Source organism: Pelobates fuscus, chromosome 2 (assembly GCF_036172605.1).
Source record: "Pelobates fuscus isolate aPelFus1 chromosome 2, aPelFus1.pri, whole genome shotgun sequence".
Lineage (NCBI taxonomy): Eukaryota > Metazoa > Chordata > Amphibia > Anura > Pelobatidae > Pelobates > Pelobates fuscus.
This window is the reverse complement of record NC_086318.1, coordinates 227,055,555-227,069,878: the sequence shown is the minus strand read 5'-3', so window position 1 is coordinate 227,069,878 and position 14,324 is coordinate 227,055,555. Positions and strand designations below refer to the sequence as shown.

Sequence of the window (14,324 nt, the reverse complement as noted above, 5' to 3'; positions counted from 1 at the left end):
CTTTGGCACTACAGGCACTTTTGTCTCGTGCTAGTAATCCACCTGAGGAGACACGTACTCCTTCTATCTCTCCTGCAGTCTCAGGTCTAGAGGTAGCCACTGTAGGTGCTTCTTCCCGTATTACCCCACCAGTACGTTATGGCGGGTCACCGGAGAAGTGTCGTGGCTTTCTAAACCAGATTAGCATCCATTTCGAATTACAACCCCGCTCTTATCCTACAGATAGAGCAAAGGTTGGATTTATTATTACTCTACTCATTGAAAAAGCTTTGAGATGGGCCAATCCTTTATGGGAGAATGATAATCCACTAGTCTATAATTATAATGCCTTTGTAGCTGCGTTTAGAAGAACTTTTGACCCTCCTGGCAGAAAGGTCAATGCAGCTAGATTAATGTTGCGCCTTAAACAGGACAATCGAACACTTGTGGATTATGCACTAGAGTTCAGATCCTTGGCGGCAGAAATTAAGTGGAACGAACAGGCTTATATAGATGTGTTTCTGAATGGGTTATCAGATGTAATTCTTGACGAGGTCGCTACTAGAGAACTCCCTGAAAATTTGGAGGATTTAATTTCTTTTATATCTCGTATTGATGAACGCTTAAGAGAGAGGCAGAACACTCGAGATAGGACCCGTAGACCCTCCTTTAAACTAGCGCCTACCTTTCAAATCTCTGAGTTCGAAGACTTACGTATTCCTGAACCTATGCAGATAGGCAGTACTCATCTCACTGAAAGGGAGAGACAGTACAGGAGAAGGGAGGGTTTATGTATGTATTGTGGAGTCAGGGGTCATTTACGCCTAAATTGTCCCAATCGTTCGGGAAACGCTCGCACCTAAGTTCCTCTAGAGGACAGGCCTTGGGTGTTTCTACTTTGTCCTCTATTCACAACTACAAGGAGCTCAGGCTTGTGTTACCCGTTTCTTTAAAGTGGGAGAAGGGAGTAGTTAAGACTATGGCACTAATCGATTCTGGAGCTGCTGAGAGCTTTATTGATCAGGGTTTTGCTGCCAAGCATGCTATTCCATCCCAGTTAAAAGAGACACCTCTGGCTGTCGAGGCCATCGATGGTAGACCGTTACTTGAGCCTGTTATTTTCCATGAGACCATACCGATTAACTTGACTGTTGGCATCCTGCATAAAGAGGATATATCCTTAATGCTCATTTCTTCTCCGTCTATTCCCATAGTCCTGGGGTACTCCTGGCTGAGGAGACACAACCCTATTATTAATTGGGAATCAGGGGAGATAGTTTCGTGGGGAGAGAATTGTCAAGAAAAATGCTTGCGGAAGGTCTTACCTCTTGGATTAACTAATACATCGAATACCTCTGACAATCCTACAGAAACACAAATTCCGCCTCAGTATCTAGATTTAAAGGCAGTATTTGACAAAAGGAAAGCCGATACCTTACCCCCACACAGGTCCTTTGATTGCAAAATTAACCTACTCCCTGGTACCATGCCTCCCAGAGGTCATGTATACCCATTATCTATAAAGGAGAACTCAGTCCTAGAGGAATATATTCACGAGAATTTAGACAAGGGATTCATCAGGAGGTCCTCCTCCCCTGCCGGGGCTGGATTTTTTTTTGTTAAAAAGAAAGATGGTTCTTTGAGACCTTGTATTGATTATCGAGGCTTGAATAAGATAACCATTAAAAATGCCTACCCGATTCCCTTGATCACCGAACTCTTCGATCGTTTGAAGGGCTCTACAATTTTCACCAAGTTAGACCTCAGAGGGGCATATAACTTGGTGAGAATCCAGCAGGGACATGAGTGGATGACGGCATTCAATACTCGATATGGTCACTATGAATATACTGTTATGCCTTTTGGGTTATGCAATGCGCCAGCTGTGTTCCAGGATCTGATAAATGAGGTTCTTAGGGAATTCCAGCAAGATTGCGTCATTGTATACCTAGATGATATACTCATTCATTCTAGTGAGATTGAGATTCATCACAAGCAAGTCAGGAGGGTTTTGCACAAGCTTCTCCAGCATGGCTTGTACTGCAAGTTGGAGAAATGTAGCTTTGATCAAACCCAGGTAACCTTTCTCGGCTATGTGATCTCTGGGGAGGGATTTAAGATGGATCCGGATAAGCTCCAATCCATTCTAGAGTGGCCTTTACCCACAGGTCTTAAAGCCATACAGAGATTTATTGGTTTTTCCAATTATTATAGGCGCTTTATTAAGGGCTATTCTTCCATTATTGCACCTATCACTAACATGACCAAACAGGGGGCTGATACTAAGAATTGGACTACTGAAGCTCTCCTTGCGTTCAAGACTCTCAAGGAGCTTTTCGCTTCCGCTCCAATTTTAGTTCACCCTGACACTTCTCTGCCTTTTTTGCTTGAGGTAGACGCATCAGAGACTGGTTTAGGTGCTGTTCTATCTCAAAGGTTGGGTGTTGATAAACCATTACATCCATGTGGATTTTTCTCTAAAAAATTGACCGGTACTGAAAGCAGGTATGACATTGGTGACAGAGAATTACTAGCGGTTATCAAGGCTTTGAAAGAATGGAGACATTTATTGGAAGGTACATTACATCCTGTTACCATTCTGACAGACCACAAAAACTTGTCCTATATCGGAGAGGCCAAGCGTCTGTCCTCCAGGCAGGCTCGTTGGTCGTTGTTTCTTACCCATTTCAATTACGTTCTGACTTACAGACCTGGGTCAAAGAATTCTAAAGCTGATGCGCTATCTCGCCAATATGAACCCTCTGCTTCAGTTGAACCACTTTTGTCCTCCATTGTACCCAAATGCAATATTATTGCTAATACCAGTCTCAAAATTCATTCTCCGCTACTTGACCAGATCTTGAAGTCACAACATCTAGCTCCCGGAAACACTCCTGAGGGAAGAAACTTTGTTCCTCCTGAACTTCAACTGGAGCTCTTACAATGTTTTCATGAAAGTAAAATAGCTGGTCATCCTGGTATTCGCAAGACATACTCTCTGATATCCAAGGATTTCTGGTGGCCTTCACTTCGAAAAGATATTGAGGAGTTCGTCGCAGCTTGTGAGACTTGTGCCAAGACTAAACTACCTCATGCATCTCCATGTGGCCTGTTACACCCCTTGGACATTCCTGAGAAACCTTGGTCCTGTTTGTCCATAGACTTTATCGTTGATTTGCCTGCTTCCAAGAGACAGACTGTTATTCTCACGGTGGTGGATAGATTTACTAAGATGGCCCATTTCGTGCCATTACCTAAACTTCCGACTTCTCCTGAATTGGCGGAGATTTTTGCGAGAGAGGTTTTTCGCCTACATGGGATTCCTTCAGAGATTGTTTCTGATAGAGGTTCTCAATTTGTCTCACGTTTCTGGAGATCCTTTTGTTCTCAAATGGGCATCAAATTGAACTTCTCCTCTGCCTATCACCCTCAGTCTAACGGAGCTGCTGAACGTACTAATCAAAAGATCGAACAGTATCTGCGTTGCTTTGTTTCCGAACACCAGGACGATTGGGTCGGTCTGATTCCTTGGGCGGAGTTCGCACACAATAACCTTGTTTGCGATTCAACTCGCTCTAGCCCTTTCTTCATGAACTATGGCTTTCATCCTTCGATTTTTCCTTCGGTTTCCTCTTCTCAGGGGATACCGTCGGTTGATGATCATGTCGCCAACCTGAAGAAATTATGGGATCAGACTCGGCAAATTCTATTACATAGTTCCTCGCTGTTCAAGAAACACGCTGACAAACATAGAAGAGCGGCTCCTGTTTTTGTTCCTGGGGATAGGGTATGGTTGAGTACCAAGAATATTCGCCTAAAAGTTCCATCTATGAAGTTTGCTCCTCGCTACATAGGTCCTTACAGGGTTCTCACTCGTATCAATCCGGTTGCGTATCGCCTTGCTCTGCCACCTGCCTTACGCATTCCTAACTCTTTTCATGTCTCCTTGTTGAAACCCCTCATTTGCAACAAATTCTCCTCTAAGGTCCCCTCGCCTCGTCCTGTTCAGGTGGAGGGTCGGGAGGAGTACGAGGTCAGCTCCATCATTGACTCCAGAATTTCAAGGGGAAAATTGCAATATCTGGTCAACTGGAGGGGATATGGTCCTGAGGAGAGGAGTTGGGTACCTCAGGAGGACGTCCATGCTTCTCGCCTTCGCAGAGCATTTCACCTCCGCTTCCCATCTCGCCCCGGTTCATTCCGCCCGGTGGGCGTATCTGAGAGGGGGGGTACTGTCAGGGTACCTGAGGCCTCTACCTCTAAGGGAGGTAGAGACTTGGTGGTTTATCCGTCCAGGCGAGCTGTTTCCTCCGTTCCTCGCGGTTCATCCAGTCACTTAAACACCGGCCGCGAGGAATCCACGTCCTTTTCTAGCAGGACGCTCAATACGTGACGTCATGACGCTATCACGAGCAATCTGTCACTCAAGTGTCCGATATCCAATCGGTACTTGTCAGAGGCGTGATTTCCATCCAGAGCCAGGGTATTTAAGCTTACTCCTTACTTCAGCTCATTGCCCTGTCGTGGTTCTAGCTTGTCTAGTCACTCAGTGCTCTGGTATTCTAGTTAGCTCTATTGGTTTTGACTCGGCTCGTTGTACTACCCTGCTTCTCTGTTATCCCTTGACCCGGCTTGTCTCTCGCTTATCTGTCTTCTCGTTCCCTCGACCTCGGCTTGTCTCTGACTATTCTTTACTCTCGGTACGTTAGTCCGGCCATTCTAAGGCCCGGTATACGTACCTTTCCACTCTTTGTACTCTGCGTGTTGGATCCCTGTCCCGATCCTGACAGGTATATTGTGAGTGTGACATACACAAATATAGTTATGCTGAAATAAACTATATTGGAAAAACAAGCATTTTGTCTAACCTGACAAATGAATATCCTTCCAAATGGCCACAAGTCATGACATATGGGACAAAGTCCCTACTCTAACAGGATGTGTTCAAAACCTGCATAATGCTAAATTGCTAAAATTTGGAATATGCATGCAACCAAATGGCTGCTTTGCAGAGTTGGTACATAGAAACCTCATGATGAAAGGCCCATGAAGTATCAACTGCCTAAGTAAAGGGCACACTGACCCTTTATGATGGGAGGCTTTTAAACCAGGGCTTATTCCAATCTGTGAAAATGACAACAAGCTTTTCGACAGGATACAAAAACGTCAATAAGCAAGGAATAAGACTTGGTAAAAAAAACCTAGCGGTCGAGCATTCAAATCAAGGGTCTATCTCAGGGAGACCGTAGAATGGAACAACTAGATGCAAATCTCTTTCTGTAGACTCCACTCACACGGGTGAAAGGCTCAGCAAATTAGGTTGTCCATTTTCCAATTCTATATACCAGGACTGTGAATCACTGCCAATATCACATCCTAGGTTTCTACCCATTAGATATTCAAGACCTCCCTTAGCAGAAGCATTATATCTCCCTCCATCATGGCTGACATAGACAACCACTGTGTAAAAAAATAAAAAAATAAAAAAAATCAGATAGAACCCTTACTCTCCCCCTCCCCCTGCCCCCCAAAAAAGGTTTTGGCTGTGCAGATATATCACTCTGATCTGAGTGAGTAAAACCACTCACCCCCTGAGGTAACTGAGCTCCCTGAACTCTTCATGACTCCCAGACACCATCCAGTCAGACTGGAGTAAGCATAACCACTGGTCATGAGGGCCTTGGAAAGGAACATCTCTAGGTCAGACTGATAGGAATGATCTTATGCCATCAAAGACCCCGATGATCATGGGAAGGGTGACACCGCAGGAATCAGTCTTATGGAGGGCAGAGCTGAAAGCCCATCTAATTACTCTGATGAAAAACCACCCTCAAGGTTCATTAGTGTGAGACAGAACAAGCTTAGATGTCTTTGAAGAACTGTAGATATCCTCTCACGAGCAAATCAGACCATTTTGGACAGAATATTAATGCAGACTTTGTAATGGTGGCAACAATGTTGGTGTGCTCTACTTTGCTCCAAGAAAAAAACACAAAAAAACTTGCCTATATATGGCATTTGCTGCACCAAAAGCCAGGAACCAGCAGTGTTAGAAAGATACCAAGCTTTAATGTAAACGTTCAAGAGAGTATTTATTGAATGTGACCTTCTTAACTTGCATGAGAAATACACTCTTACAGCCAATCAATGTGGAGCTGATGGTGTCCAAACTAGCACCCAAACAGACCTTGCCCTGAAAGTGCAGTGCCAAAAGGTTTAACTTGGCCTAATTTGGCCAAAAAGGATTTGAGTGACAAAATAGCTACACTCAATGATGCTGGTTTCACATTAACATGAACAGTCTCAGCCATCACACAGATAATCTTGACTGCTTTAATAAGTGGATATGATCCAAGATGTTTCGTGATTGTGCAAAGAGATAAAAAAAATTTGGCCAAGGTAGAGAGAGCCCCATATTCCATTAAGGTAGTGTCCCATACCGCATTTCATCAGTGAGAGAAAACTCCATAGCAAATTTAGAGGAAGAACCAGTATAGGCCATAAGAGTCTTAGAAACAAAAACAAAAAATGCTGGGGTGCCAACACAATCTATTTAGTAAATCAGCACCTCAGATACCTCCTCCTCAAGTGATTCCTTTGTTACACTAAGAGTGCACAGCACATCGGAGAGGAGAATCTGCATATTCTCAGACTTTAATACAAAATACTTTTTTTTCCCCTCTAGCAGATCCTGAAGGTTGCAAGAAAGCTCATAGTTGAAAACGAAGCTGCATCTAAAATGTAGTCATGCTCATAGCTAAGCAGAGAATTAGCTGCATTCTCCTTAACAAAAGAGGGAAAAGTATGGATGTTAAACATATCACAAGAACTCCCAGCATGACCCAACCATGAGCATTTTAGCATAGGGGTAAATAAAGTTGGTCACCAACTGCAGCCTTACAGTCCTGAAAAGTTGGATAATGTTTCTATGACCAGAAGAATTTCCAAAACACCACAAGGGCCAGTCAAACAACAAAGGGCAAATCTCAAAGGACCACACTAAAAGGGCACTGAGAACCTGAAGGGAAAGTCAAATGGTCAACACACCCAGTACACAATGTGTAGCAAGTATTAATCCTCATAATGCAACAACAGGGCAAAAACTGTAGCTCGGTTTATTCTTTGACACCACAAGTATAAGCCACTCCCAACCGAACATCGGGGAACACACGTATATTCTGTTAGTATCCATCTGCAATGAAGCTCTAGAATGGGTGGAAATCAATTCCAAGCTGGCTGGCTATGGTATGCAGGAGTCCAGTCAGGAGCAGCAGTAGCAATGAGTCTCACAACCTGTACCACCTCAGGTAGCAATGAAGCAGCCACAGGAGCCTGAAGGAAATTGGCTATTTTTGCTTTGAGGAACTGTCAGGATCGTGACAGGGATCCAACAAGCAGAATGCAAACAGGAGAAGGTACGTATACCGGACCTTAGAATGGCCGGACTCACGTAAGGAGTAGGCAAAGAATGGTCAGGGACAAGCCGGGGTCGAGGGAACGAGAGAGCAGGTAAGCGAGAGACAAGCCGAGTCAAAAGGATAAGAGAAGTAAGCAGGGTCGAAAATACAAAGCCGAATTGATAACCAAAGACACAAGAGAGATAAGAGCACTGAGTGACCAGACAAGCTAGAACAACGACAGGGCAATGAATCATTGAAAATCCAACTATTTTATACCTTGGTTCTTTAATTGTGTACCATGCCCCTAAAATGTCCTGATTTGCGATTTCTGGCGGTTCGTGACTCGATTGACGTCATGACGTCGGCTACTGAGTGCCGCGTCATAAAAGGAGACGGGGTTATCACGGCCGGCGTGTAAACGGCCAGAAAGACCGAAACGATCGGGTGCACCAACCCCTTTCTGAGGAGTAATGTCTAGGTGTCTAACCTCCTCTGAGGTAGACACCGCAGGTACCATGACAGGAACTGCTCCGGTCATCTGAGGTTTTTTCAAAACTAGCAAAACCCTTAAAATGAAGGATGCAAAGTGAACCACACAGCTCATTCTCTGTGGGGGTGTACCAATGTAGAGGAACCAAGGTTAGTCCTCCACATTCTAGGGTGATCTAGGGAGGACATGGTAGCCATGGGGGAAAACTGACAGAATCTGGCACTTATCTGAGGTGCCACTGGACACCTTAAACAGAGAGGAAATACAGCATACGGAGCTCAAGCCAGGCACTGTTCAATGGGAATCAACTCAAGCAACCTTCATAAGGAGGACGTTATGCCATTTGTCCTGACATGTGAAATCTCCCAATCCAAGGGAGAAAACAAACCAACAAAATAAAAAGGCTTCAGAGGTGTGCAGTTAATGTTCACAAATGGTATGGTCACTTTTCACTCACTGGTATATTGGTAAGAAACAGGTAATTGGTTAAGAACAATTGTTGGTGGTGATGTAGATTACATTATTTGAAATGTAATAGTTACCCATTATAGAGTTGATAAAAATTTGGAAAATAGCCATCAATCTTTACATCTGAACCAGGCCAAAAATAGGTTGCAGTTTTTAATCCTTGTTTCATGGCAGTCACCCATACCTGTAAATATAGAATTTTGTTTTGGTTTGTTATAACACACACCTGGACATTTCAGAACAAATCAAAATTATTATACTATTATTGCTATACATTACTAAATAAAATCAAAAAAATTCCAGTCAGTGGCAGAAATTCACAAGGATGATGTAAAATACACACACACACACACACACACACAAATACAAAACATTTTAACAGTTTCAAATACAAAACATAGATCCAGACACATACTGGCCATTCCAACTGAAAATGTGCTTGCTTTTCAGTTGATGACTAATAGTACTTTTCCCACCAGAATTTGGCTTAACATTTGGCATTATACAATTATATTAATGAACTATAGGCAGTTCCCAGTACTTCAAATGTTTTATTGAAATAACTCAGACCAACTGTTATCCTCTAGGCCCTAGAGTCTAGGGGTTAGTAAAATGCTGTAAGTATGTTAACAATACACACATGCTATACTATATTTTCTTATTCACTGTGCATTGCATATCATGGCTGTACTGCATTTTCTTTCTGGTTAAAAAAAAAAGTTTTTAAGTATCAAAAAGGCTTTTGTCTTTATTTTTCTTTTTAATCATACATACTGGTTCTCCTTGGTACCAGGAAGGGTTAAATTTCTCAAGGCTGCGAAGAGTGAAAAGTGCGTTCCTCTTGGGGTCATACATTTTATTGTCAATAAGACCATGAGACTCTGGATAAAGGCCCTATAATACAAGTTTAACAGGAATACTATGTGTTCATTTCAAATGAAACAAATTATACTTAAAACTTTTTTTAAAAATTACATTTGATACACAATGTGTACAGCAGGCTTTATGTTTAAGTGGGCATCTTTAAAACTTCACTTGCAAATAAAAACAGAAAACAAATATGTAGCCCAATGTGAAAAGGTTGTTTCATGTATTAGCTTTGCTCACACATCCAGAATGTATCCATAAGACTACATATACTAGTAATACAAATGAAAGGTCAAGTTGACCCATGGATCTGATAAGTATCTTAATAGATCCAGATCTCCACTGAAAATAGTTAAATAGCTAGAATGTGGAAGTGCTTAAAACAGGAGGTGAAAATAATACATTTGACAAATGATAACAGCTGCATTGGGCTCATATGATTGTAATTAAATATGTGGGACAGTAAGTAAGATCAGAGCAAGACATGCTATATCGGTAGTTCTTGCACTGGTTTTTTTTTTTTTTTCCCCAACTTGTTAAACTACTGGCTAAATAAATGTAATTAGCATTTTACATTAATCCCACCCAAGAGGGCTGATTAGCTCTGCTAACAGAGAATTACCTAGCTTTGTCAATGACATGCCTAGGAACAGGCATTACAGTCCATGCTCCGGAGATAGTCCCTTACATCTTTCTACAGTGGCAGTCCCAAGTAAAATAGTGCAAGTATAAAACAACCTATAGAATGGAATGTAGTCATAAATACTTCAGTTTGGGGTCAGATTTAGTGATGGGTAAGGCTAAACCCCATTCCTCACCACACAAAGAACATGGCTGTGCGAACATGGCTATGCACCAGGACCAAGCAAGTTGCAAAAAGTGGACATATAGGAGAATAGACTGACATCTCAGGACGTCTATTATGGGGGTTTAGACAGTGAAAGTATGAGAACGTAGCTTGGTTTTGCAACAATAACCATTCCTCGGTTTGTCTGAAGTATCTCTTTTTTTATTTATAGTCTCAAAGGTTCTAACAAGAAGACTATATTATAGAATAGTCTCCAACCTCATATTGTCTTAGTGCCCTCCTGACCATATGGAAATCAGCACTTCAAAGGACCAGCAAGGACATTTAAAGTTTCTTCGCCTAGGATTGCTATAGAAAGGCAATTTTTTTATTTAGAAGTTTATCATATTAAATAATAATAATAATGGTGGATGTAGATATGAAGATCAAAATTACTTACCGTCACAATGCTGTAATGATTGGGAAACGTTTTTGATGGATATACTGGACGTAAAGCACGTGTGTATGTCCCACATTGTCCTGAAAATAATTTAGTTTTTTTCATTTGCTCAATACCAACAAATTCATTAATTTGCTCAAAACAAACAAATTCATACGCACAATCATATAGAACATTTGAAGTTGCTGGGCTTCAGGAGATTTTTCTCCTTTACAAGTTATTATGTTTTCCAAACTTATGATAGAAATGTCTGCAGTGTTTGCTGATAGCATATTGGACATCGTATGCTACTGGGAGGGACATAAATGTAGATGTTATGATAACCAGCAAGAAGGAAATAAAAATAATTGGAAAGGTGGGGCGAAGAGCCATAAGATGCAGAAGGCTGGAAGTATGGAGCATGTAAAAAAAAAAATATATACAGGTAAATACTTGCCCCAAAAGCTAGAAAATTTGTATGAAAGTGGTGTTGGTGTCTGGAATGTCCCTTCAAAGACTACAGCAAGCATGTCAAACTCAAAGGCTAACATGGGCCAAATAAAAAAGGCTTAAGTTTATGTGGACCACCCAAGAAAAAAAAACAACTTAAATTTTCATAGAAAAGTACAATCTAAAAAAATAGAACAAGAACACTGATAAAACAAATGTTTCTACTGAATTCCAACTACAGCCTCTATCCTCCAATGTGCAGCCCTTATCTCCTAACTGTGTCTGTATGTGTCTGTATAGCTGGGGAAGAGAACGAGACACACAAAGGGGCTCGGGGGTTCTAAGAGACACAAGGGGGTAAGAAATCAAAGAGGGGGGCTACAAGACACAGGTGAAGATGCATTTTGGGGTGGGTGGGTGGAGGGGGCGGCACAATGCATCTTCGCACGTGTAGCCAAAAATCCTTGCACGGGTCTTGCGCAGGGCCGTCTTTACTGCGGGGCAAACGGGGCAGCTGCCCCGGGCCCAGTTACTCCTGGGGAGCCCGAAGCAGCTGTACCGTGGGCCCCGCTGGCCTCAAGCATTTCTCCCACCGCCGGTGCAGCCACGCACTAAGGAGGCCCACTGGGTGGCCCATGCACTAAGGGCCACCCGGTGGGCTTCTGTCAGCAGGGGCCCGGTTCTGCGCTCTGGCGCTTTAAGAGCGCGACCGGGCCCTCTAACTCGTTCGGCAGCCGGCTGGGAGGAAGTGACGTCTGTGGCAGTCACTTCCTCCAATAATGAGAGGAGCGCGCGGGAGAGGGAAGCGGCAGAGCGGTGGGGGTCTGGGCCGAGATAGCCAGACCCCAACTCCCAGCACCTTCAGCCACAAGTGGGAAAGCCACCCTCCAAGGTAGGAAGGGTGGGTTTAATAGTGTAAATTTTGTGTGTGTATCTGTGAATGTGTCAGTATGTCTGTCAGTATATGTGTGTCAGCATGTCTGTTAGTGTATGTGTCACTGTGTGTCCATATGTATGTTAGTGTGTGCATGTCTGTATCAGTATGGCTCTTTGTGTCAGTATGTTGGTGTGTGTGTTGGTGAATGTGTCAGCATGTCTGTCAGTTTGTGTGTCTGTGTAAGTATGTCTATCAGTGAATGTTTGTGTGTCAGTTTGTCTGTATATCTGTGTATGTGTATCTATAGGTTATCATTGTGTGTGTATCTGTATGAAGTGTGTGTGTGTGTGTGTATCTGCAAGTGTGTCAGGTGTGTATATGTGTGTCTATGTAACTGCATGTGTGTCAGTGTTTGTATATTTGTGTATGTCAGGATGTGTGTCCGTATGTAGCTGTATGTTGTCTGTGTGTGTTTCAGTGTATCTGTACGTTCTCAGTACGTGTGTCAGGTTGTATATTTGTGTGTCAGGTTATGTGCATATCTACATGAGTGTTTGTGTGTGTATTTGTGCATACATCTCAACATTCACATGCTAACACTACACACAAATACACCCCTGCATTCAAGCTTCAGCACAACATACAAATACACGTCTGTGTTAAACACCAACATTATCTGTATACACACCCCTGCATTCAAAAACCAACACTACACATAAATGCATTCTTACATTCAAACGCCAACACCACATACAAACATATTCCATACAAAAACCTGTTTACATTGATACACACAAAAAACTGCTTAGGGCTAAATAAAAACCTGCAAACATGGGTAAATGGTAGAGCCCCAGCTGTCAAGGCATTGCTGGAGTTGCACGACAGATGGGGATCTACCTTTTAAACATCCTTGCGATAGGGAGGCCCAAAAAAATATTCTTGCACCTCTCTACTTTAGGTAGCCACTGCGTTAAGGGTGATAACGTGTTTGCACGCCTGGGGAGGGGTACAGGGTTCAGGGGGCCCAAGCAAATGCTTTGCCCAGGGTCCAATCAATATTAAAGACGGCCTTGGTCTTGCGGACATCTACAGGAGGTGTCATTTATACGAAGTCAATCTTCCTAATACTCCAGATTACAGGTGAGGCGGCTATTAAAGCGCAAGCTTGTCAGCTATCAAGCAATTTATTCACTACCCATTAGATAAAATATTGGTTGAAAATTGCTGTGGGGAGATTCTTTTGAAAATGGCTCAAATCAGATGCACTCATGTCAATTTGGTTAGGAATCAGTTGCTATCAATACAGTGAACCTTGGAGGAATAAAAGTAGTTGAATTATCTGTAGAAAGTAGGGTGTTTATAGTGAAGAGGCCCCTCAGTATTTTATGATTTGTACTTCATATATATTTAAAGGTTTACTAAAAGTATATAGGTAGTAATTTATTGTAATGTCACAACAATAAATATAGGAACGCCTGTCTCTGGATAACTATTATTTATAAATGAGTGTTTCCCCAAACCGGAACAACATTGCGTTTATCAAATTCCAAGAGATCAGGATTTTCTAATATTTAATTATCTGAATTCATTAAAGTAAATTTTGCATGTTTTTCTGAACTGACAATTTTTTTTTCTCCTACTCCTACCTCGTGGAAAAAACACAGCAAAAAATATTTATATAGATGCTTGGATCACTGCACATTAAAATCCATGTTAAATAGATTTCAGTCTATGGTAACTTAATTTAGAGTTGTTAGATTCCGAATATATATAAAAAAAATTCCAACAACAACAATCCAACTATCAATCACTGAAACAGATTCATAAAAGTGTTAACAAATGGTTACAATAAACACTAGCATTTCAAACCATAAGCTGTTTAAGAAAAATCCGTAAAATCGCACAGTACTCACGTAATTTGCTAATGACAGGAAGAAGTCCTCCCCAAGTATGTAAATATTCTGCTCTGAACCCATCCAATGAAACCAAGAGTAAGGGAGGCTTTGAGAATCTATAAACATTAGGAGAAGAAAAGAAAACAATATAGTGAATATCATTGTATGATTAGTATTTTAAAAATCAAAGCCAGATTACCAATGTCAGATTGGGGCCCCCTCTTAGAGCTCTGTGCTGTGAATATGAGGAGGAGTTTGGAGGAGACAGAGTATTGGGTTTGAGAGACTGTAGAGATTTTAGAGGCTGAGAGCTGTATGTGGAGGTATACTGAGTTTGTCTGTTGTTGTGTGGTAGTTGAATTTTGTGCTGGAGTGTATGTGTGTATAGAGTATGAAGTAGGTGTGTGCAGTGGCTGTAGCTAGTGTGTGTTTAGGGGTGAGAGGGGATTAACTGTTTTTCCCCATTATTCTTATTTATTATAGTGGTTATAATGCTTGAAATGTCCCTTTAAAATATACATTTTATAAAATCATATTATTGCTCAGGAGACTCGGGTACTGTTTTCTAGCAGCAATGGCAACTTTAGAAAGAAGAATACTGTGTTAATTGCCTTAATTTTTTATTCTAAAATACATTGTTTTTTCCCATTGAAAAATATAAGAATATAGTCT

The 14,324-nt window shown here is 41.8% G+C and overlaps 1 protein-coding gene across 1 annotated transcript in view; it reads right to left on the bottom strand.

The window, feature by feature from the left end:
- Positions 1 to 14,324, bottom strand: part of ENPP1 (ectonucleotide pyrophosphatase/phosphodiesterase 1) — a 143,254-nt gene that overhangs the window by 72,141 nt on the left and 56,789 nt on the right. Inside the window, exons 6-9 of the mRNA XM_063443235.1 lie at positions 13,671 to 13,768; positions 10,452 to 10,531; positions 9,112 to 9,231; positions 8,412 to 8,521 (exon numbers count right to left, since the gene is read on the bottom strand). Of these exons, the coding sequence (XP_063299305.1) occupies positions 8,412 to 8,521; positions 9,112 to 9,231; positions 10,452 to 10,531; positions 13,671 to 13,768 (408 nt within the window). The remainder of the gene's footprint in view (positions 1 to 8,411; positions 8,522 to 9,111; positions 9,232 to 10,451; positions 10,532 to 13,670; positions 13,769 to 14,324) is intronic.